Here is a 27,413-nt window from a genome sequence, read left to right on the forward strand (position 1 = left end):
GTAAACTATAACTAATGTGACGGATAAGGAGATAAAAACCCAAAACTAAACCTTAAAAGAAAAATACTGATTCTTAAACCTATCATTGAATTCTTGTATCAAAGTCACCGGGCATGGATAAATTTTGAACTGGATGTGCCGATTTTCAAGCAAACCTACCTCAACACGGTCGATGGTAACGTTACAAATATTAAATAATGGGTGTAAATGAGCGTATAACGAACAGGAATTCTATGTTTACCATTCTTTTCATACAAAAGATAGCTTTTTTAAGATAATCGTTTTTTATTCTGCTGAATCACATATATATTTTCATGTTTGTCATTTGGAGGCCTATTAAACCTCAAAACTTACTAAGTTTACAGCAAAGATGAGAAGGCTCTGACAGAATTACAGGGGATGAGAAGGATAGGTTTCTGAAATTAGGTAGCAGGTAATGAGACAAAATCTTCGAATGAGAAAAAATGAAAGAAAGGAATAGTCTTACGAGGGATTCCCTGATTTTTATATAGGAAAATTAACTTTTTTTCTCTTGAAAGCAATAGACAACGCTAAAAATATTGCGAATCAAGTTTACATTCCTAAAGAAAAACTCGCTATGCGTAGGCCACAAGTGGTACTTTGCCAGCTGGAATCTCACTATTTGCTGGACGGAAATCACCACAGTTTGGCTCTTTTAAAAGGTTTTCCATCCAATGATAGTCCCAGCCTTCGATTAAGAAGCTCACTGTCTCATGTAACGAAGCCAAATGTGTTTGCTGGCACACATATTTGGCATGACGCACCGCTTTATTGACAATATTTGAAAAAGGGGCCAAATCACATTTAAAAAATAAACACAAGCTAATTTTTAACACAAAATTTAGAGGTAAAATTTATTTGTCTAAAGGGTAGGGGATATTATTATTCAGGATTTCCCATAGCAACGGATTGGAAATACAAGGGGAATTTTAGGGTAACACAATGCATCAAATTGTTGTAAACCCACGATTTACAATATTAATCAGTCCCTGAGGTTTTGAAGCTTATTCCACCACAATTTGACCCGCCATTATTTATGAACTATGTATTGATTTAAATAGCACTAATTCAGTGTAAGCGACGGATCCAACGCGAGTATCTTCGATATTAATGATTAACAATACAACTAAACCAATTTATCAACATTGAATACGCATTGATTCCCGGGTGAATTGTTACAATAATATTTTTTCCGCTAAGGATTGTCTCTAACCTATGTTTAAGCGACTCATTTTCTCGTGTAACGACCAAAATCTGTTTTCTGGCACACATTTTCGGCGTATCGCACCGCTTTCATAACGATTTTTGAAAAAGGATCCCAATAAATTTTTAAAAATAATTCGAATCCATCTAAATTTAACAGATCATAGTTCGGGGGTCTACCGCAAGGCATTCCTTGCGGGCATCTCTCACTAACGGACTGTTTTGAATTTCTCGGGAAGAGGAATATCTTTCGCGTAAGTACCAAGCATCTTCAAAACTACGTTTTTGATCTTTAAACTTCATCTATATCGATACGTTTTAGAAACGACTACTCACTTAAAACATATCATAATCAATTTTTTTCTTCTTATCTTGACCTCGTTTTGAGAAAAAGACTTTTCAAAGAAATTGTTCATATATCTAAATCAATTAACAGTTGTAATATAAACCAGACACAGAAAACCTTAGTAAAATTTATTTTAATTTAATTAATCAAAATAAATGTTAACTAGGTTTGGTAATAGCTTAGTAACGTAATATCAATAGGTATATATGTGCAAAATATGTGCAAAAAGTATGCCAAAATTTTTTGTGTATTCTGTTCTTATATTTATATTTTTTTAAGTGTGTTATTGCAAAAAACTCTATCTGAACATTTATTTATGTAAAATATTGTATATAATTGTATTTTATATTGTTCTCATGTTTTCTTTCATAGCCCTGATGATAGTTTAAAATAAACTGAAACGTTGGCTAAAACTTTTTTGCATCACATACATTTGATCTATACTCCGAGAACTATTCATTTCACAGAGCATTTCATAAATCACATCATAATCATATTGAACATTTCAATGCATATAGAAGAATATACACATGAATCTCCAGCATCTCGGATTCGAAAATTTCACTGCTAAATTATCTTGACAGATGCAACTCACTTGTAACTGAGAGACTGCCCAATGTTGGTCTACTCTATTTCCACTGAATATTTAAAGACAATAGCATAATTTACAAGCAATTAATCTACAACTAAAACGACCGGTCAAGGAAAAGGAGATTTGCGTCCTATTAATTACTAAAATGGCTTCTGGCGTAACTAGATGAAAGTTGTATGATTATAACAACCTACGATATATTTGTATCTTCCAAAGAATTTTAAATACGTAACATGCAGCATATTTTTCCACGTCATGGCACTATTACATACACAGTCATACATAAAGTATTAAAATATTTTAAGTGCAGGTGAAAAGTAATTTTTTTGATAAAAGTTGAAAGAATTAACTCTCAGAACCCTACCCTTTGACCGAAAACTAAACAAGACATCCTGTAATTATATTGCCCTTCCACTTAAACAAAGTTATCGAAAACCCATCGATGGATGATCATAAGTAAGCTGGATGTATTTTGGTAACAAACAATTCCAGTAATTTAACTAGCTTTAGAAACTTTACGAACTAGATTACGTAGGCCTACCGTCAAATATCCATGTGCGCAACAGTGTCACATTCTTGTGGTCTAAAAGAGACCTATGAGTATTATGCCACGAGCGAATAAGCAGAATTTTACACGATTTTATTTACAGGGAAATATTTTACATAGGCATAACAGTACCTAACTTCCCTGAGAACGTCGTCAGGAGACTGGAAGAGATTTATCCGTATTAATCCGTACTAACTGTTGGAATTAAGATCATGGTCATCTTGGATTTGAAAAATAAAGAAAAATATAAAATCCTTTTATAAAAACGAGTACATTGATGAATTATATAAAAAAATTAATGGCTGACTTGAGCTATCTTCGTTCATTCCATCTGGAGACCAAGGCACAAGATCTTCCTAGATAATTCAGAAGTCACTGTAATATCACATTCTTCGTATACCCTGCTAATTAGAGAGTAAATTTTAGATAGATATTTAAATTTTAGTAAGGATTGAGACCATCACTTGAGCAGTGTGTGTAATGGATGCATTTCTCAAAACATGGGTGGCAACCATCCTTGACATATTGAGGTTTTTTTAAATTAAATTTTTACATGTTTGCTTTTATTAATTATTTTCAACTGCTTTTCAAATCCAAGAAAAAAAATCTTGGGACTTCAGCTCTGCCTGATGAAAACGTAAACATATCATTCAGTCTCATAACGACTTTCCCATCAGGAGGGGCAAAATGTCGAAAATTGAAAGTTCATTCCACGAGGCATTACACCTGAAAATGGTGTATATCGCTACAGTTTAGAATCGCTCCGAATATTAAAACTAGAAACAAAGATATAGCTTACCATTTCCAGGCATGACTTCTCCAGAGGACACATTGCACGCTGCTGGCATGTGCGTCAACAGCGCGTTGAAGAAGTTGTAGAGCTGTTGGGAAGAAAGAGAAAAAGGAAGGACTTTAGCAATTTGTACCAAACTGATTGCATTCGTTCGGGAATCGGAAACTATTTCAACAAGGACACGTCAAAATTTCACACGAATTCCGCGCAGCGGTTCAAAGTTCCTCTATCAAGATTTGACGAAGTGTTACTTATTACGGCACCCAAGAAAGTTTCCAAAGCGCTGGAAAACTTCTAGAGGTAGTAGGAGTACTTTTGAACAAGGTTTGTAAGCCAGGTTTCTTTTCGTAGGAAGTAAAAAAAGGATCAGAAAACACCGGATCTGGACTTATAAGAGATAACTAATAGTGTTCTTTACTTCTAAATAAGAAAAGGAGCTTCTGGAGAGCATGAGAGATACGATCCATATACATATATATAATCAAATACTGACCTAATACAATTAGTGCTCCTTAAAGAATATTTAATAGTAACCATCCGAATTTGGAAACTAACTAAAAATGGCAAGTGATAACACAGATATAATTACTGATACCATGGTCCGTAGACATAGTAGCCACCTTTTTCGTACCAACTGCATGGATCACTAGATGATTACACAATGTATTTACAACGAAATAACGTCTATATCTACATACTACCCCGCAAGCCACCTCAATAAGCTTATGGTGGGGGACTGTGCTATAAAAGAATAACTCTATGTCCACATTTGAAACAAGTAACCACCCATTCTAAAAAAATCGGGAATTCTCAAAGTTAAGCCTGAAGTGATTGCTTGCCCCTGGCTTACTTAAGGATTAAAATCCAAATGTTTCAAACTTATTTTGCGTTTTCATCTAAAATAATTACTGGATGTGCGCTGGGCGTTCTTCCACATCTCGTCATTCGCCGATTTGCGAGTTGAGCCTAAATCAAACAATCATTTTCTCCGTCTTTTGCAAGTGACAGCTCTAGCGATGGCTCCAATGATAGCGGAAAAATGACCGTTGAACGTAATAATTTTTTGCGATGGCTCCAAGGATGAAAATACAGCACTTTTTCTTGTTTAATGAGCTTTAGAAATTCGACTAACTACATTACGTAGGCCTACCGTTAAATATCCATGTGCGTAACAGTGTCAAATGGTGTTTCTGGGTAAGAACCCACATTTCACAACAAACCTCAGACATTATTATGAGTCATACATTAGTACGTCATAGTATTAAGGCCTGTTTACACAGTACATTAACACGTACGGGTTAACGTATAAATGTAAGAACGCGAAAATGAACGCCAAAATGCACCGTGTGACCACCCAACTTGTGCAAATGCATGCACAGAAAATAGATCCTGTTCTTAATCGGTTCATGCATTCGTACATATTCCGTTCAGGCCCACAAAAATCATTCATGCAAACAGACATTAACTCGTACGTGTTAATGTATCGTGTAAAAAGGCCATTAGAACGATGATAAATCCATACCATTCATAAACCATTCCTTGCGAAACTATTGCTTGCAGGCATTTCTCACTAAGGGACTGTTTTGAATTTCGCGGGAAGAGGATAATCTTTCGCGTAAGAACCGAGAATCTTAAAAACCATGTTTTCTTTCTTTAAATTTCACCCAGATTGGTACGTTTTGGAAATGATTACTCACTTAAAACATATCATAATCATATACGATTTTAATTTTTCCTGGTGAATACTTGTGACGAATATTTCTCGGGTTCTCAACCAGGTTAATGTTTTTATATAAGCCGACGTTTCGGGAGACGACTTGTCTCCCATCCTCAAGGCTGTGTTACTTTATGGAAGTCGTATTTCACACTGAACCGGATCGACCGTTTACCGAGGACAACCATGCGGCTCAGGTGTCGTCCGATTGGCTGTAGGTCTTTTGAAATTTTTCACGTCCAACCCTTATGTTCTTTATACCGCTGATCACAGGTCTCCATGTATCTGAAGACATGTAGAGCTACAAGCGCTACAATAAGAGAAAAATGTTACTCATAAAAATAATCAACAGTATTCAGCCGATGATTGTCATTGGAGTTTTCCCATATTTCGCATTACTTCTATTAATGTATAAACTCTGCTTCTGTTAGCCACTTAACTGATGAGGATATCGTTGAAAATATACTTTATTACTGCAATTGTTAGACTTCCGCTGGCTATAATAAAATTAAATACTGGTGAAATTGCAGGTAAATGGCTAGTTTACTCTAGTAAAATTTCGTTTTCAGCTTAGCTGCTTGTAGAACGTAAATATGGTGATTGATGACAGGGACGGCGACTTACAAAAAAAAATTGGGGGGGCCCAAAACCGGGGATCTTTTCCCGGGAAATTTTATAAGTAGTGTGTTTTAAGTTTTTTAAGCATTTTAGAAGAGTCGTGTGATCAACATTAGAACCCTTATAACTACAATCTCGATATCTGGACACTCCGGGGAAAATCGACAAGCCTGACACATTTTTTCCTCACATCCATAACGAATTTTTGAGGGGGCTCGGGCCCCCTCAAGCCCCATGAAGTCGGCACCACTGATTGATGATATTTTTTCCCTGGGAAAAGATGTTTGAGTCATAACTTCGCGAAGCCTACCAATGAAATAAGAAAAAAAGTTTACACTGTGCGTTTCATAGTTTATTTTAATATATTAACGAGTTATGACAAAACATTTCACCAAATGGTAAGCATTAACCCTTATGCCCCGTTCACACTACCATTATTCTCAACCAGCGTAAGTTGACGTCAGAACCAGCTTGCGTTCAGACTTACCAGTGTTAGACACTGGTGACATCTGAGGAGTGGTAACGTAATTCCAAGTGAAAAATGAATTGACAAGAACGAATAACCTGTTGTAAGGAAATAGAGAATGTGCAGGGAAAAGTTCTTGTGTTAATTGCAATGATTTTCAACGTCTGTACATATTATGAGCTGCTTATGAATTAAATATTGCATTCCAGCGTCGTCAAGCATTGTTCCTTGCTTTGTAGAAGTTAATTCAGATGTGTTCGTCCAACTAATCATTTCATCGATAGCGTGGTTTGCATTTTTCTACTTCTCCATTGAAAACGGATTAAAGCGACTATTAGAGATGATTAGGTTGATATCAACAACCTATCCTACTAATTGCCTTTGATTCGGATATGTTGACAAATTATTGATGTAGGTGAAGAAAAGAGGACCTAATGTTGAGCCTTAAGCGTCAATTGAGGCACACTTTTGATGATTTGGGATTGAGATACACTTGTCGCTGCATTACAGTCTTAGCAATTATTGTTTTCTGATTTTGACAAAGGACATGATCCAATCTGATGCTATACCGTAAATTAAAACTATTTTACTTCAATTAAATGGTGGACGAATAACTTGCAGAAATGTGACTTGATTGTTGAAATTAAACTTATGAAATAAGAGAGAGAACTTGCTATTTTTTGTGATATGTAGAATCACCCCACGTTTCTAACTTTATTTTCTATTGTTATATCTAACTAGCCGTTAGTCTAATATTTTATATTGATATGGGAGAAACTTTTGTTCAAGGATGAAGATAAGTGATCTTTTTTAAACTGGGACAAAGAATTCTTACCAAAACATTAAAATCATTGTGACCATCGGGTTTTTATTAAGGTAGTTTCGCCCATTTTACACAATTCTAGAAAATATTTATAGAGATTATTCAACATGTCCGCAACAATACAATGAGAGCTAATGGATAATTCACTACGAACTATATAGCATATCGCATAACTTAAATCAGGTTTAAAATCTCATAATATACAACAAATTACGGAATGAATCTATAGCACTTTCCTTAGAATTAATTCTGACGAATATAGTTAAAAAATAACGGCCGTCTCCTCTTCGAATGCTTTACTTTCTGTTTTCTTTCCTCCTATCCCACCTTGTTGCTGCTTCGCCTTCTTTTTCTAACCAGCTTTTCACCAACTTGCGTTCACACACGCATAAACTACCGCCAACCATGGTCGGAAAACGGAGGTCAGAATCCCAACCACGGTTAACGGTAACTTGCGTTCACACCTCGTTTTGTAACCATGGTCGGGGTTTACCGGCGTAAAAAGAACCTAGAGTGAACGGGGCATTATGGGATTGTCAATGTTTTGGTCAAAGTAGGCGTGGCTATCCTACCCAAGCACCCCCAATCCGGCCGCACTTCGCTCCACGCTCGAAAACAGTGGTGCCCCCTCCAGATATTTACAGCCTCCTTGGTCTCAAGGGAGCGAGAGGGAGAACTGCAAAAACCACTCTCCCTTTTCGTCCTACTGTCCTCTAGCCAAACACGAAAGGGCGCTCCAGGAACAGCAGCAGCAGGGGTTCTCCCCCCTTGACTCCCTCTCTCACTCCATATGCCTCAGTCACATTGCGATTGTTCCAGCGATTGTCGGAACTATCCTGCATTCACACTGCGATTGTTAAAACTTGTGCTGCCGTTTAGTGCTGACATATAAAGTGAACGGGAATTTAACGGTTAGCAAAGCTGTTGGAGTATGCAGGGACAACATATTACTGCGTTCAACGTGTATTTACCGAATAATTTTTCTTCCGCCCATGTTCTTCTTTCCCAGGACAAATCCATGAAAAAAAAAGAGCTTCACGAGCTTTTCGTCTTCCTCTTGTCGCTTCCGTTTCCGGTCTCCCAGCGCCTAACCATCGTAAAGTGTCAACGTTCGGAACTACGTCAACTATTGTCAGGACATCCGTTCACACGGCAAGTTCGGCCAACTATCGTTATGACGATCGCTCGGACAATCGTAATGTGAACGAGGAAAAACACGAGGAGGCGCTCCAGGAACAGCAGCAGCAGGGGTTCTCCCTCGTCAATTCCCTCTCTCACTCCGTACCATCATTAACACACTCAGCAGCCACGGAATGAAAACAGGGAAACAAAACACTACCTGCAGCGCGCGCGCGAGAGACAGCGAGTGGCAGAAATTCCCCTGCTTTTTCGACTCTTCTTTCTCTCTCTCTCTCTTTTTCGTTCTCGCAGCAAGAAACTCATTAAGGTGAGATTGGTATATCCGCTTTGGGGCTTTGGGAACTCAGACACAGAGGAAAAAAGTGTTGAGGGCAGAAGGTGGAGCGAAAAGAAACCACAGAAGCCAAATATTTCCACCGCACGATGAAAGAAATTTTGCCATTTTGAAACCAGGGACACATGTCCTCTGTTCATACCGAAAAGTTGCTGATTTCATCCCCACATTTTTTGTTAAAAATAAATTTGTTAAAAAAACTATTATAATTCAGTACTTATTAAGAGTAGATTAAAACGAAGCAATAGTTCATGAATATACTTATTGAAATTCCAAAAAATGAAGAGGTGGTTTTATAGATCGCTTGACTTAAAGATGAGCTAAATATTCATTGCATACAGTTTATTTTTAAGTTTTCCAACAAAAAAACTGGATGTATTTTTACGGTTAAAAACTCCAGTGGGAAACAGATAATATCTCTCGTATTTAAACATTATTCCCGCTAGTGAATAACCCTTTCTTTCCTTTCTCTTCCTCGTTTACCCATTATTATACCCTCTTACACTGTATTCAACATTCACCCCTCAGTTCAGAGCCCACTCCATTAAAACCTTCTTTCTACTCCTTAACAAATATAGAAGCTGCCTCGCCTCACCCACCATGCCAAGCACTTCGTCGATCCTTGTCCTCTCTGTTCACTTCACATTCTCCATTCTTCTCCACGCCCACATCTCTACCACTTCAAGTTTTCTCTCGTTCTCCTTCCCATCTGTCCACGTCTCCGTGCCTAAAGATCTATGGTTCCTCTTCTCAAGATCAGACTCTTCACTAGTCTTTTTCTTTAAATTGTTACATAACTAAAAAAATCACTAACTCTTGCTTTACTTTGTGGTATTCCATTGTAAGTTTCCTGGATATCAGACAATTACTTATACCACTAATTTTTTTATCAGAGCGCGACCCGGGTTCCAATGAATTATCTAATAATCGCGTTGGGTCGCGCTCTGATAAAAAATAAGTGTTTTAAGTAATTGCTCGATATCCAGGAATCCTACATACCTATTTTCTCATAAGCTCCTTCCTGTTCATGAACGCTTCCTTTGCTAACGCAACTATCATCCTGATGCCCTTACTGCTGTACCTGCTTTCCTCAAAAGGTCATCAAAAATATTAATAATGAAAGACACTTTGTTTCTTCCACAAGTTCATAAATATTTTTCTATTTATTACTGATTTCAGCTATTACACCATTATCAAATACCTATACCTCTTCGGCAGGTCAATAATTTTTACTGTTATTTTACAATTAGGAGACCCGCAGAGCCACAACAGCCAGCGGGTCTCAGCGGGTTCTCTTTAATTTAGTTGCAAGTAGTTAAACACCTAAAACAATAAAAAAACCATATTCCCTAAAAAATTACAGTATTTTAGCAGATAATTAAAAAGTTTACTTTTAACAGCCGAATATATTTCTAATCCATACATTTCCTTTGGTAATTTGTTAAATAGTTTAGGTACACTAACCACCATTTTTTTCACCAAATTCATTGAAGTATGTGAGGATTTTATGCTGGTATATATTTCGCAGGAATACAAGGACCAACAACTTTACTATTTCCACATAATAATTTATTGACACAGGTGTCAATAAATTGCTATGTGGAAATAGCAAAGTTGTTGATCCTTCTATTCCTGCGGTTATGGACTTCCACCAAGTTACGCCCGCTGCAATTAATTAGGTATATATTTCGTTTTTCCATTTTGTGAATATTGTCTTTCAATGTTTTATATTTGTTAGAAAAATAATTATCTATTAATAAAATATAAGCCAGAAGTTTTTCTAGTGGTAGTATTCTTAGTGTTTTATAGGAATTGTTTATACCATGAAAATCTAAATTCGCTGACAAGTTATTATCATTTTTTTTGTTGTAAGCAATCGTTTTGATGACCCGGTTTTGTATACTGTATATTTTTATTTTATGTATCTTACTGGTTTTACCCCAAATAGTAACACCATATCTTAAGATGGATTCAGCTGTCGCGAAATAAAGCATCTTTTTGACTTTAATATTCAACACATCTCTAATGTGATACATTTGATAACTAACCTTTCAAATAATAATAATGGTGGTTTCATAATAATGTTAACCTTTAATAATGGTGGTTTGGTAATGGTTAATTATGGTAATAATGGTAATGGTTTCCACCACGTATGTGCTTCAAGTTTTAATTTAGTCATCCTAAATAGTTGAATTTTTCTATATGCTCAAGTTTTTTTCCACCTACCTTAGTGATGAGTCTCATATTTCAATCTCGCGATGCTTTACAAAATCACACAAATTGCACGTCTCTAACGCCTCCAGTCTTATCTCACCCTCCAACCTAAGTGTCTATTTTTCCGCACTTTAAAGCGCTTCAATCCATATCAGACTCTTCCAAAGCCTTTTCTTTAACCTTATACTTAATCGTGTTTAACAGAGAAAAAGAAACGTTTCCCTTCCATTTGCTTAATCCGTGAGCGAGGGTACGAGACGAAGTAATGAGAGTAGCAATGAATGCCAAAAAATAAAACAGAAAATATCTTTACTCTCGTCGTTACGCTTTTTTTTGGAAACTCGCCACCAAATTTCTTCAGAAGTTTCCTTAAGATTCATCGGGGATTAAAGGAAAAGCATGCGGTGAATTAACACAGTGCCAAGGAAGGTGGGCGGAGGAAGTCATGGAGGGTAAAAGAGTAGTAATTGGATGGCGTCCGAGTGTTCCTCGGTTGCATTTTCACGTAACTTACACAGATAACGTCCGACCAATTCCCACGCAAGGAATAAATATCAGCAGGAACTCCAAAAAGGAGGTCTATTGCTCTATTACTCTCCTGTAAAAGCTGGCCGATGATTCTTGGAATACACGAAATAAGCTTGTAATTTAATTATATTCAGTGCAAAGATAATGCTATCCCTAATTTGCAACCTTAAGCTTCTTACCCACATTTTCTATTTTTTCAAAGTAGTGATGCATGGGTTTCACCATTTCTCATCAACTAAACCCGTATATCAACATTTTTTGTTTAATCAAAGAATTTATAGTAATTAAATTATTTTTATGTCACCGATTTTCTCCATAAATTCAATGAATAAAGTTTCTTCTCCTGACCTTCCTTCAATCAATAAATGAATCAATATTTATAAGTAACCATGATTAGCCTAGTAACGAAACTTTTCTATCACAGGTATGTTGTTTAATTCTGTACACAATTTTTAATTTACCAATGAATTTGTACTGCACAATTGTATTCAAATTTTTGTAACCACTTAATTAATTTATTTTCTTTATTTTCTTTGTAAACATTCATTATAATTAAGAGCCCTGAGGAAGGAGAATAAATCTCCGAAACGTTGGCCAAATGTGAGTTTAATTTATCATGACCTATACTCCAAGAGCATAAACATTACATTGTTGTCATAAATTCAATGCTACATAATTTCCTAAGGAATTTTTTCAGTTAGTATTTTACAAATTTCTTGACAGCAACACCTATAACATCCTCAGGAGTTTTTGACGTCACCATATTTTTATTAATTTGCATTATGGTACATCATCATGGATCCTCATTTTTTTACCGGACATATTTCAAACATGAAATACAAATTCTAAGAACGAATGGTTAGTTGAATATCCTTACCCAGTACTATGCCTATTTAATTCCTAGAGTAGTTTTAAAACTGACATTGCAGGAACACTATGAAAATTTAGTATTTTTAGAGTTACGTTTTCAATAAATTTTTTTGCTTGCTTAAGATTGTCCAGAATTTCATCATGCCACAGTCATATATCAGCCCGAAGAACTCGATGCTTCGAGTAAAACTGTAAATTCGAACTATAATTAAAATTTGTTCACTATAATTCCATACAGATGGCAGTAATATGCCTTGAGTGCAGATCAAACATCATACGATTGAAATATGATTTATTCTGGTTGTTAAGTACAGATCAGTACAGTCATTGGAATTTCTTAAGTAACAGTGAGTTACAACAAGGATGAAAATTACATTTTCGAAAAGCACACCATTGAACGCATATGATGGGGTAATTTTTATTATCATTTACCACTTAAGTGAGGTATTATATTCCGTACGAGCATATAAAAGCTGGTTTTCGAGGATTTCACGAGAAGTCCATTTAGAAACGCATTCACGAGATCTGGCACATAAATTTAAATGTGGAGACATTCACCATGTAGTCTTCCACAGCCATTTGGCTAATGCGAGCGTCGGGCCCATCCCCCTGTCTTCCCCCGCACCACCTTAGCCATATCTCATTCCCTCTGCTGGCCGAAAGTTTCTATGCCCACTGGAGACGGCTACTAAACATCGTTACCACAAGTAACGATAAAAAACTCGCTGAAAACGAAACCAGAAGACGTCGACGTGGAGAAAAAGGTAAACCGCACCAATACAACTGATATCCATTATTTTATCAACTACAAATATTTTTTCGCCAAAATTATTGCTGCAAAAATATATTTGCTTTGTTTTCGGGAAAGACGTAAAATCTTATATCCATCCTTACAATCAGATGTAAGGGTTGCACCATTTCTTTCTGAGAACGACGAAGTCAGGAGAATGTACATACATAAATTCCTTGTTTTTATTTTATTCTTTACAGATTAGTATAACACGGAAATGTTTACCCTTAGAAATCTCCATGAATATAATAATTTAAGGGCCACGAATCTGCCCGCCAAAATCATATCTACGCTGAATAATTATGTTTTTCTTCCATGAAAAAATATTTTGAGTATGCATTTTAGGAAACATTTAGATTATATAGTTTTTAGGCATTTTCAAACCCAGCGAAAACGAATAGAGAATTATATTTATAACTCGTTTTGATTGATTCAAACGTCCCTGCGAAACTTGGTACCCCATTCCTATTTCAAAACAAAGGAAATTTACTCGAATGACTACAACTTCAAAAATTATTTTTTTTAGCCTTTCGCAGTCATATCTGAAAAGATGGAGTACTCATGAACATAAAAATGAATTGCGGAATTTATTGGGAAATAGAAAGCATTATGCATTTTAGGCTAAAAAATGATAAAAGGGGAGGCTACGAAAGTGATTTTTTAAATATGATTTTATCTTAAAATTCATATATTTACCAATACAAAAAATAATGAGATGCTGACGTCCATGTAGAAATGTGATACAAAAAGTTATATTTAATGCCACTATAATAATGAGATATTCTTCTATGAAGAACGGGCATATGGTAATATAGGTTTGTATTAATAAACATCAATCGTCAGCCTAACGGATAGAAAAAAGGATTCATGCATTGTAGTCTAACAAAGTAAGAGTCATAAATATCTCTTGAGTTATTACAGTATTATCTGCGTGTAAGCTATCCACATAATATTCATCATCAATAAGAAAAAGATATATGGAAGCGCTAATGAATATGTAGATATAAAGTTATGTAAAATACGAACCGCCAGGCAGAAAATAAGATCAAAAAGCGGGAGAAGGACCACGTCGGCATTGACACGAAAGCATCGACTTTCACCGCTACGAACGAGAAAGGAAAGCAATGAAGGACAGAAGGATAAAGACTTTCCGAGCGCTTACGTAATGAAAATCCGCTTGCTCTTACCCGTTCTCTCTCAAAGATATTTCGCTCTTGCTGCGTCTTTAATCTTTCAGAAAATGACTGTTGAATCGAATGGGTGAAGAAATAGAGTCGCATAAACATAGCATTAAAGCTAGAATGACGGAAAGGTTCATTTTAAAAGCAGATTAATCCACAAAAGTATTTTTCGAAAATCTTTTTCACTCAATGGCTCGATGACGTCAGTCGCAGCGACATTTACACTCAATTATAGTATTTTTGAGTTATCTTATTGATTTTCTCATTATACCAAAAGATTAAAAAGGCATAATACCTGTATTTTAGTTCCTTTGTGACTCCGACTTCGTCATAAGGCGTTTTTTTGATTGCTTTATTATTCAAGCCAAGCAGCTGTTGTAATAACATCTATAAAGGCCAAACATCAAAATATTTAAAAATGGACGTTCAAAACTCATAGCATAATGATAAAATAGATTCCAATCATGTCCACTGGCAAAGCACACAATTGAGAATAACCACACATTTAATTACAACCAAGCAATACTTTAAGGTATGGAAGAAAAATTATCAAATAGGTTATATTTATATAAATGTATCTTGTTGCTAGACATAAAAATTAAAAGAACAGATATGTGTAAATAAATTAAAATATATCATAATAAAGTACAAAGAAAGCTGAAAATACCTTAAAGTTAACCCCCAGCAAAAAATTGTAAACAATTCACCAAAAAAGAGAGCTAATAAGGCATTTAAAATCAACTTTATGCTTTTCACCTTTAATTTATGTCCAAAATTGTATTTTAAAACATTTTCTATGTTGATAACTGTAAACCTTTTCTGCTTGTGATCATTTGTGTTATCATCCTCTATATAGCTACAATGAAGGAAACTAGACCATTCCGAACATCAACCAAATTGCTTTTTATTCATTTTTATAAATACCTTAGCTATTGATAAAATAATATTATTATTTTTAAAGCTGAATTTTTTCCCCGCACACATTGGTATCCTCGTTTGAGTTCGATTATGATGACGTATTTATGCATGAAATTTTTGAGGAGTGCGTCATAGAAATTTTTATTTTTTAACTATCATCTACTGAATATAATAACGATGGAATATTTCAAAGTTTAAGAGTAGGTTTTTCTTCATTTCACGGCAAAATTTTGTGAGTAGGAGGTATTCCCAATTTATAGATAAGAATTCGTTCATCACTATCGATTTCAACAACAATGGCTGAATTAAGAATACCACCTGATGATATTATTATTTTATTCTAGTCAAATAATGATGTCAAATTTCATCCCTCACACATTTAGCCACACATTCGTAATAATTACTCCTAAAATGGTGAAACCACAGGTATAAAAGAGATCTATAGAATAAATTCACTCTCAAAAATTGGCATATCATTTTTCTCTTTGAATGTCAGTCCCCACCCAGTTTAAGAAACTTTTTGTAGGCCTTCCTTCATTAAATCACGCGTACTAAATCAAATTGAGTCCAATTTTTTAAATATTTTCTTAACACTCAGCAATCGGAAATGATTTTAATATGTGCTTTGAAGTACAATGGCACCATAGTTGTCTAACGAAATAAACGCAACATAATCAAATAGTAGACAACAAACATCGCTGTTAAATCGTGAAAATATGCCGCTGTCTTAACTACAATTTCCATGAGAGGGTTTCAATATGCCTTCAATGCTAGTTAAAGTAAAATCAAAATAAAACATAATCTTTCTATTTCACAAGGTGTTTGTGTCTGGCCGGTGACCGTATATAGTCTATCCGCCACATTTATGCGCCAAAGGTATCTATTTTTGTGAGTTTTATTAAGTATTGAGAATGAATGTAACGAGTAAATTTTTGAGAATCTTATTTAATGAATAGGGAGAATATTAACACATAATCAAAAGAGGTAACAAATTGCATTGCAATAGGATGGTTTCCTTTTATTTTTTTATTGCCTAAATCGAAAGATTATTACTCCTGGAGTACGCGTTTCACACTTTTAGATTTTTAAATGACGATATCTATTTTTCGCGATTAAATGAAAAGTGAAAATTTTCAAGCGCGCGAAAACGCGACGGCTAAGTATGAATGCCGGGAAAATCCCCGTGTGACGACATTCTGGTTCCCGCTGCCGCAAAGTGAGGTGACCTTGGGGCGAGGACATGTGCGCCACTAGGCGCAGGCTGCTAGCAGGTAGCAGAGTACACTGCTAGAGGGTAGCGATTAGCTTAAATAAGGATAATTAATACCTTATCAAACGAAGGAAACTTTCCGACCATAGGCAGATAAATACGTAATTATTAAGAGATGTTTCCCTGAGCTCTGTGCCTCATGCATGTATTGGTAATCACAGACGATGTAAAACTCCAATCTACTCGCATAGAAACTAGGTCCCTGTGACGTCACGTGGAGTGGCATCGCATGGGCGCCAATCTGGCCTTTTTCAAATGCGGTTAAAATTGACCATTGCCATTCGCCTAAACTGGGCTTCCTAAAACCTAATTTGTATATTATGAATACACTAACGGTGAGTAACGAATCGCAATCAATGCCTTTCGTTTTCTTTGATGTAGGAAACTACCCTATTATTTCATACGATGCGACGTTATTTTTTTAGACAGGGTTATGAGTCTAGAGATTGATGCCAAGAGTATTCCCAATCATTGCCACTGAGTCATTGGGGATGCGATATAAGAACCACAGGATTATTTTCCAAAATTTAAATACTGCAAAAATAAAACTAGATTAAAAAGAACATTAAATTGTTTGCAGTAAATTGAATGTTTATCATGGCATATAATTTGCGTTAGTCATCTCATTGCCTCCATTCCATAAATAAAAACATCCATCATCTCACCTGTACCTCAATTTTACCAACTCCATCCTAAATTGAAAATGGGACCTAAATATAATATGTGTTTAGAGGATTATGTACTTTGAGAACGCAGAGAAAACGCTGCGAGCTTCATATGATTGCAGATATATCACAGTCAATATTATTACTGTTTATTGTACATTCACCTTATTTTTCGTTGTTTTCATTGTAAAAAATGCTTTGCATTTACCTAGGTTTGTTTTTTTGGTGTGGTGTTTGAACGAGACGCTGGCAGATGAGGTAATTTCAGCCATTAGGTTAGAAAGGGTGGAGAGAGACCTACCTTATCCTGCTGCGAACGAATGGTGCCTAGGGGAACGCGACTTAACGTCCCATCCGACGGACGGAGTGCTACATTAAAAATTCCCTCCACAGAACACTAAAGCAGTGATAGGGCAGCCTCTGAAAAATCTACGCCACCACCGGGAATCGAACCCGGATCAATAAAGTGGGAAGCAAAGACTAGCACTACACTAACGTACGTTTTCCCCCGTAGGTTTTCTTCAATTGCTACTTTTTTGCTGATCCAAGTTCTTTTTTTTACTCTTATTGAATCTCCTCAAAGCTAATAAAATGTTTTGTCCCATTTTATGAATTAAAGAGGATAATTACACAAGTAGAATACACAAATATCACGAGGAATGAGGTATTGCCGATAATCTTACAACCCTTGCAAGCGTAGTCGTCGCATCTCCGTCTTTGAAATGACACTGCTTAAATACCTAAACGCCATAATGATGATAAAAAAATAGTCTCATGTCTATTCTTGTCGTAATTAAAATTAATGAAAAAGTAGACGCCGTATGATCACAATGAAGACAACAAAATATATATCCATCGCGAAGCCCCGAACTCTGGTCCCCTGGGTGGTAGCTTCAAACGTTACCAATAACCCACCTGACCCGCCTTCTAATTGGCGTGATATTACGTAAATATGCGGGGCTTGTAAAAAGCACCGCATGAAAATTAATTAATTACAGCCAAACTAAGGCCCATTCAACGGAACCACTACTAGTTCAGGGATGTGTTCAGCATTCCGAAAGCCATAAAAAATACGGCATTGAAAAAGGCGGTGCAAGGTTCATGGTCTCCCTTTGTTAGAGAGAAAAATGAGAACTAATGAAATACCTCCGCTACTCTAAATATTCCACTACTAACCCAAAAGGCTAGGTACACACTGACCTGCTACGCTGATCGCTACCGTTGTCGATCAAAGTTTGTCGACTTTAAAGCATCGACTCCTCAAATAGGTAAACGACCGGATCGATCCTTTTAAAGCATTTTCGGGCCGTGTCATCCGCTTGAAGCGAGAACCCGATACGCACACCCTTGGACCTCTCCAACGCGAAATGATCACCCCCTCCCGTTCCTTGGAGTACCAACACTTCGTGGTTAAAATAGACATTTTTTTTAAACACGCAACCGCGATGCTATGAAGAGCGACAGTGGAAAAATAAAAAACTTTTGAATGGGAAAATTCCTCGAAAAGGGAAAGAGGGCGAAGGACAAAAGAAATATGGAAAAAAACTTTCACCTTCCGCGATCAATGAGTCCTTCTGCTCCTTTTCCACACGAATGCAAACGTGCCAGCGATAATCAGCCACTCGGCCTCATTTTCAATGTTCTGATGACGCAGTGCTCGTTCTTATTGCACCCGCTATGAATTCTGCTGTTACTTTCTTACCTACTTCAGTAGTTAATTTGCCGCCAATAGGATGGTGTCCCATTCTTTTTTTATCGTCTAAATTGAAAGATTATTACTCCTGGAATACGTATTTTAGGCTTTTATATTTTTTAATGACGACATCTATTTTTAACGCGATTAAATCAAAAGTGAAAATTTTCAAGCGCGCGAAAACGCGACGGCTAAGTATGAATGCTGGGAAATCTCCGTGTGACGTCATTCTGGTTCCCGCTGTCGTACAGTGAGGTGACCTTAGGGCGAGGATGTGTGCGCTGCTGCGATGGAGGCTGCTAGCAGGTAGCAGATTACCCCGCTTGCAGGTAGCGATTGGCTTAAATAAGGATTATTAATACCTTATCAAACGAAGAAAACTTTCCTACCATTGGCAGTTTTAATAGGTGATTATTCAGAAATGTTTCCCTGAGCTTTGTGCCTCATGCATGCATTGGTAATCTCAGGCGGTGTAAAACTCGTATCTTCTCGTATAGAAACTAGGTCCCTGTGACGTTACGTGGAGTGGCATCGCATGGGCGTCAATCTGGACTTTTTTAAATGCGGTTAAAATTGAGCATTGCCATTCTTCTGAACTGGGATTTCTCAAACCAAATAAATTGTTTATTATGTACACGAATGGTGGGTAAGAAATCGCAATCAATGCCTTTCGTTTTCTTTGATGAAGGAAACTACCCTATTCGGCTTCTAAAAGGCAAAATGTGCGGGGATCCTTTGCAGCCAGATACTCGAATCGCATATGCCTACACAATATTCGTTGATCATCCTCACAACACTGAAAACCATAAATTCTTTAGATTAACTCCGTCAAAACAATCTTCAATGCTATATTTATCATTTCATATCGGTAAAAGAAGCTAGATTGCAGTGATTTATTCTTCATGGGTGTGTTTGTCACGGAATTTTATCCAGAATTTTTGCAAAATGTTTAATTTCAGTGCTCGGGCGGCAGTAGTTAATAATATCCAATTTTTATAAAAACTTCGAACCTGGGACCCTCATGTAAGTTTACAACTTTCCCTCGTAATTCAATTTTCACCCTAATAAAAAGTCATTTTTCGGCCCAACCTAACGTGCATGGGGAGATCCTCTTGCATGCTGCAACCTGGAGGTTGGTCACCCCCTGCCAAACATCCTAGAGATTAGGGTAGGGCAGGGTATTATGCTGATGTAGATGATCGAGTCTTTTCTCACTTTATTGAATAAAATAAAATAACTTTGTTTTACCCCACACTTTATTTTAAATAGCACGACCTGGATTTCAGCATCTAGTGCTACCATCAGGTGCAATTCGATGGGTGGCATGTTCTTAAATAGGTAATCGTGGATGGAGGAGGGGGGAACAAAAAAGGGGGGTGGGAAGTAACATTGATGACGGGTAAAGCGGATTTTTGAAGAAAGGAGTGCGTGGGGCCTTGGGCTGGATTGCATGGGATAGAGATGGGACCACAAGGAAAAGAGATAAAGGGGGGAGGGGTTCCTTAAACGTTTAAAAGACATGAGGGAATCAAGGTTGAGGGTCGTAGGGGGATGGTAGAGTGACGTTAAGTAATGGTGACTGGGAGGGGAACATATGGTCATTACAAAGTTTAGTGGGGCAATTCACAATCTCAAACTATTCTAAAAAGTCCATTTTTCTCCTCTTGTCAATATGTATTGTACAATGTAAAATCCTGGGTTCAAAATTACACCAATGGTTTTCTTCGCATAATTATTTTGCTATTCCAGAGGATTCGCCGTTATTTAAAAATAACATCATCGATGTTCTTTCATTCTTACGTTAAAGTTTCTCCCAGTTTGTCCAATATATTTAATATCACAGGTATCACCTTTCAACTGATAAACACCACTTTTCTGTAGATCGTCATACTTGTCCTTTGTATTAAAAAGGATTTTACCCACTGATACAGGATTACAAAATGATACTTTGACATTATGAACGATATTACACAATTTGTATTATACATGGGGTATAAAACTTTTACTGTTTCATTCATCTGTTTTACATCTTTTACTTAATCTTTCACGTCCAGAAACAGTTACACCCCCCATACACACCACACCACTAGCCATTGACACAGGTGGCCTCCAACATCAGCCCTAACCGCTGACGTCATATCGCTAAAATTATCACCAGAGGAGTCCATTCATAAAATGGTTTTTGGGAAGTTTTTTCGGGTAGCGCATGCGCAGTACGTCTTTGATACGCTAGCGGTTCAGAGTAACACATTGTTTGGTAAACGCAGTCTGAGATGGATTGGAGGTGTAACTGGTGACATACCTGACCGATAACCAGGGATGGCAAGTGAAAAGAAACGAATATGTTTTGTTTCGACCCGGAAGGACACGAAAACAAGAGGACTAGGTTTAGTTTTGTTCCCGCACGAGATTAAAATCACCAAGGAGTTTAGTTTCGACCCAGGACGAAACTTTTCTCCCGGGAACGAAACTAAATAATGAAACTCCGCTGCTCATAGTCAAGTTTCGCTCCCAAAAGTTGAGTGGAGGGGGATGCGAGGAAATAGTTTCGACCCATAGCGTTTGACATGCATGTAGAGAGGTTAAAAACATGAGCTTAAAAACCGAATTGCTAGTTTGAGTGCACCGTTCTCCTGTTAGTGGTAAAAATATGAGTACCCCATGCATCTAATGGCGGTAGGCCGAACCTCTACTTCATTAAACCATACTTCGTACCCGGTGTATGGGTCGAAACTAAACCATTCGAGGGTGAAGCACGTGGTCCCTGCGGTGCGGAATATTATCTGCCTTTCGTTTCGTCCCAGAGTTTTACTTAAGTTTTAACCCGAAGTAGTTATGACTTCGATTTCGTTTCAACCCTGAGCTTTGCTCTCCGTATTTATCGTTTTTTCGTTTCGTTTCTACATTTTGCTCCCGGGAACGAAACTACTGAAAATTTACTGGTTTTGACTTTAGTTTCGTTTCACTTGACAACCCTGCCGATGACTAGGAGATCCCAGTTCGAATCCCTGCTATGCCAAGTTATTTCTTCATGGATCATTTCGTGTATATATCAAATAAAGTAGGTATTAAAGAAGAGAGAAATGTAAGTTCAACCGATTCAGGCGTGATACAGCGGAAGATCGACACAATGAAATAAAAGTTAGTTGCACTTTTCCACAAGTTTTTAAGGCGTAGAACGCGTTTCGGTTCACGCAGCCATCATCATCTTGTACCAGATAATGACTCTACGAGCATAAACGCGTCGCACGCATCAAATACTTGTGGAAAAGTGCAACTACCATTTATTTCAAAGGATTTAATTAATTAACGATTTTAATTTTGGCATGGTATGGTATTTACAAGGAGGCGACCGACAGCCGAGGTCATTTACGCCATGAGGGAAGGGTAGGTAAGGGAGGGTAAAGAGAAACCCGGCGTCGGCATTAGCCTGCTCTTAACGAAATTGGCGCCAATGGGACCACGGCTTAACGTCCCATCCGATGGACGGACTGTTGCAATTGAAAGATCCTCCACATAACATTCAAGCAGGGATCGGGCAGTCTCTGAATATTCCCTCCCACCGCCGGGTTTTGAACCCGAGGCCACGGGGTGGGAGATTTAATTTTTCCTGGTAAGTAATGTTCAGGGATTCTCCTCGGCTCCTACGCCAGGTTAATTCAGTGGTATCCGTCGACGTTTCGAAAAACATAAGGAAAGCACACAAAGAACCTCAAAATACCATCAACCGATTGGACGACACTTAAGCCTTATTGTTGCAAATGCCAAGCTGTACATTCGGTTCATTGTGAAATTGGTCATTCAGAGACAGTAACACGCCTTGAGAATGAAAGTCAATTCGTTTTCCGAAACGTCGGTCAATACGACTTTAATAACCTTGTGTAGAACCCCTGAAGAATTTATAATTTTTATGGCTGAAAAATGAACTTGTCCCAGTTTTAAATTCGTCTTACCTCCTCTTTAAGATGGACCTAGTATTTGTATAGACGTAGTTACTTATACGGGCGAACATAAACATGAGATTACCGTTCAAAATACCTTCATTAAAAACAAAATCAAGGATTCGTTGACCCAGCCGGGCTTCCTCAAGGGTGGCCAAGTGGGTTTGTGCGCTCACTTGGATGTGGGACGGGAGATAAAAGCGTTGCGTGGAGATTGAGGCGAGTGAGGGGAGGAATGAGAGAGGGGGTTGGTTTTAAGGGTTGTGGCGGTAAAGTGAATACGGCCAGGGAGGGAAGAGCGCTCTCAAAATGGTGAGGGAGACAATGGGGTGCGTGGAGGGAATTGAAGATGCTGACGAGCAGGGGCGCAGCTAGGAATTAAGGCTGGAGGGGGTTTAGGTGCATCTAATACCGGGGTGTGTGGGGGTTTGGTATACCCACCTGGATAAGCGGTAGTTGCGAGATTAATAAATTGCGGAACTTTAGGGTAAATGGTTCAAAATGGTGAGTTTTACGTCTTTCTGAGGGATATTTTATCAATCCTTACACTATTTTATTAGTAATATCAATCTAATTAAGTGAAATGGATTAAACTTAAAAATTTCTCTGAGCTCTGGGGGGGTTTTATCCCCCAAAACTGGATACGCGACTTTCTCAGAGATCGTAAACAAAAAGTAGTTCTTGACGGAATTAGCTCGGATGCTGTAAAAGTTATATCAGGTGTTCCACATGGAAGCGCAATCGGCCCCCTGTTGTTCATTATGTACATTAATGATCTCTGCTCCCGCATTAGCAGTAAAATACGTTATAATATCGCGAAATTAGTGATAACTCTGACTATGAAATTCTATCATCTGACTTAAACGTGCACGTTAGTTTTTGCTCATTATAACACATAAATTAGAACAATTTACCTTGAAAATATCAAACAGGATCATTTTTGTTAGATTTCTAAAGCGTGTCTTATGAAAACCACACGTATTAGCAATGAGAGACTTTATAACGGAGAATACAATTTTTTTAAATGATATTTGATACGATTTGGTGGAAGTTCTTAATATTAGGAGAATGGAACAAATAATATTACCGTGGTATTGATTCAAAATATCATTGCAAACTTAGGTCTGAGTAAATTGGGCAGCTCTAATTAATTTATGTTGAAATTTACTAAGATTTCAATAAAGAGGAGCTAAATATCCAAAAGATCACTCAAAAGTTTTTGTTGGAAAAATAAATTATTGTAATTACACGTATCTCTTAAAAAATCAAACGATCATTTATTCAGGCAAGGGAAACTTGGCGGATTAAATCATTAACTCTTTATGGCGTATACATTCTTATTTCAAGCAAATGAAAGCGAATGCTTTTCAATTCCACATAGCATTTACTTGGGACAGTTTTCCTGCGCATAGCTATAGCTTGGGGATTGCCTCACAAACCTTTAGCAAAAAAATTTTATTCCGAACAGCAAAGTTTTCGTTTTCAATTATTTAAAATGGCAAACAGATACGATGATTTTGTGAAGCAATATAACGATACCTGCAACCACAGAAACAACGCTATAGAACTAATGGTTTATAAGAATTGTCATTAAGGCACATGTAAATGATCATACTATAATTTTCATTTGGCTGAAAGTGCAAATGGACTGACCTAAAAAAATCACGCAATTAACAAATCGTAGAGTCATGGAAATCTGAAGTCACAGGAATATCGATTCCTTATCTCACTTCCGCATCTCGGAGGCATAAGGCGTTATCGCATCCATTTATCATCATCAACGGTCATTTATCTCAGAAATGCAGCGACACCGCTCTCCACTCAGTGTTCGCCCTTAGAAGATAAATCCTCCACCACACTGACATTTCTCTGCTTCTCCTCCAAAGAGCTATTGTTTACACTAGCACGAAGCGATGGCAAGTATTTTAGAGTCAGGAGGCACTCAAGTACTCTTTATTGAGGAGTAGCGAGGTTCCAAGTTTACTTAACCTTTCCTACAAGTAAGAGGGAGGAGTCACAGAAATATAATATATCTTAGTCGCATAAATACTCGTGAAACAAGAAATATTTTTGGCGTAGCCCTGAAGAATTTGGGATTCGTCGAGCGTATTGTGGGAAGATTTTCGGACGAGAAAGTAAAAGAATGGTGCTATATCGTACTCGTCCGACCACACCAATATGCAACGAGCGTATGGGGTCCGGTGCAGAAAGACTTAATCCCTAAACTAAATAAAATGCAAAAGAATGCTGAGCGAAAACTGCTACGGCGCGGCGGTACAGAAAGCGTCACACAGATGTTAAACGAAATATATTGGGAGCCGCTTGAGATTCGGAGGCTGCGCGACAGGCTTAGATTGTTTGTGCAATTGAGAATATGTCTTTCAGAGTGAGACGGAGAACGTCGTATTAGATCACTACTAAATTTCTAGTTCCGACAGAAGCGATCTATGAAGAGAGGTATTTTGCCGAACGGATAGGTACGGGAATTCACTTTACCTGCGAACGGTTGAGTACATAAATATATAACAAATAAAATGCTAGGCGGAACTACGCTCGGGAATTCCCTTTTTATTTGTTAACTGCTGGAGTCTGCGCACCCCCTGCCATAAGCCTATTCAGGTGGCTTACGAGGCAGTATAGAGATGTGGATGAGTTACTCACGTGAGGTAAAGATCCAACTCTACAGTGATGAAAGGAGCAGTGGTCGAGTGGAATGTTCGGAGACTTAGTCCCTCAATGTAATGCCTCTCTGTGCAAAAAAATTCCCCGGTAGTATATAGCTACGTGTACTAATAGCAATCAAATCATAGATACTAAAATAAAATTTATTTAATGTTTCTAATCGCGCCTAAGGATCATCCACACTGATATTCTTTCAATGGCTTTGTCAAGGAGACGATTTCAATACCTATAAGCTTGATATATACCACTGGATAATCGTCAAAGGAGGTTATTTGATCTTCCAAAAGGCTATGCTCAGACAGGAAATACCTACTACTACGAAAGACACAGCCGCATACACATATTTTCGGGCATCTCTCCTATATCTTCTTTCCTGCATTGACATAGGTAATACACGGTAAGATACGGTAAACTCCAGCGTTCCGAGCCCCTGACTTCTTTTAAATTTTCATTCTGATTACCAGGATGTTAAAATGTTTTAACGTTTTTATTCCAGCTTTTAAGCATCTGATTTTTTTTATGCCCTTCACTGATTGGTGAGAATGCAGCCTATACTTTTATGTATATTCAAGGTATTTTTTTATATTGCTTCAATTAATTATTTTTTTTTTATTTTTTTTATATACATATCGTAGGTATATGCTGTATTTCCTGAGATGAACTCGAATGAAGCAAAGAAAAGACTTGACCAGACGGACATCCAATCACCATTGAATGTCTACGAAGCTGAACCAAATGTACTAAAAGAAGAAAATAATGTATACCGATATCATATTTTGTACTGTAAGAATGAACTTAAATACCTGTGTAAAAGAGGCCTGGCTCGGGGGAAGAGGAGGCCGGATTGTGGCCTCACCAGAGCCAGGTAAAATAAATCAAAAGTCAAGTCCCAATTTTTCCTATGCTCTCTCCAGCTGGCTTACAGCTCAGAGTACAAAGAGAAAAAAGGCAGATGAAGACAATAACTTTTAAAGGTACAGACACGCCTAGTAAATAAGACACAAGAAACCTTTGAAAACTGGTAGCCAAAATAGCCACTAATAATAACGGAATATATATTTCTTGAGGTGCAGGTCTATAAATAAACGCCTCATTAAATCAATGTTTCAAGCGTTTAATGTTCTTCCTCAGGGTTTCGATAGGATTTTATAAAAGTGAAGAAGATGCGGACACACAATATGACCAATATTACAAAAAAAATAATATCACAAAAATATGCCAAACAGCATTTTAAAAACATTTTTAGCAGTAAAAATGCTATTAGCTTAACTGGTGGACTAGTTTATTCGATGCTATGTGGCGTTGCTTATATTGATTTTGTAATATCAGCTTATATAATTTTACTTAAATTCTTAATGTCGGTCTTTTATTTCATTTAAATATTTTTTAATAACAAACGTCGTAAAGTTGCTGAGTTGAGTAATAGGTACACCTAAGTTGAATCAAATTTATTATTGAGTTATTGCTTCAGATAAAGTGGAAGTTAGAGGACTCGCAAAGATAAGCTGATAATTGAGTTAAGCGGAGAGTTGTGTCAAACCAATATGTTGACCGATAAGGAAAGAGCATGCAGGAAGAGAGATATCACTTTGCTTCGATAGATCCTCAAGCCATGTTATCAATACATCAAAGGCTCCATTGACCCACAAAAATAATCGTTATTAAAATAAATATAAAGCCTTTTGAATGCTCTTTTATCTAGCACTAAAAAGAATCAGCTAAGAACACTGGTATAAAAACAAGGGAAGAATGATCACAGGCTGTCCCGGCGTATTGTATCGCAGAAGGTTATTCGGGATTTCCACCGGGTCAAGTTCTCAATCACGGCCGACGTTTTGATGAACACTTATGCATCACTATTGCTCACCAGATCGTATTTCGTCCCATTAAATGACTTATTACATGCTTTAAACATAAACTATAATCTATTTACATATTTCTAGAGTCCATATGGTGTAGCCAATAATCAACATTTACCTTTATCATTAATGTAACAACTTAATTTCCGACAAGAGAATACACAACAACTTTCATAACAAAGATGAAATGAAATGCTTGGCAAAG

The 27,413-nt window shown here is 37.1% G+C and overlaps 1 protein-coding gene across 1 annotated transcript in view; it reads right to left on the minus strand.

The window, feature by feature from the left end:
- The window catches only part of LOC124163048 (serine/threonine-protein phosphatase rdgC), a 473,289-nt gene that overhangs the window by 320,024 nt on the left and 125,852 nt on the right, over positions 1-27,413 (minus strand). The window contains exon 3 of the mRNA XM_046539832.1: positions 3,509-3,590. Within this exon, the coding sequence (XP_046395788.1) occupies positions 3,509-3,590 (82 nt within the window). The remainder of the gene's footprint in view (positions 1-3,508; positions 3,591-27,413) is intronic.

Source organism: Ischnura elegans, chromosome 7 (genome assembly GCF_921293095.1).
Source record: "Ischnura elegans chromosome 7, ioIscEleg1.1, whole genome shotgun sequence".
Lineage (NCBI taxonomy): Eukaryota > Metazoa > Arthropoda > Insecta > Odonata > Coenagrionidae > Ischnura > Ischnura elegans.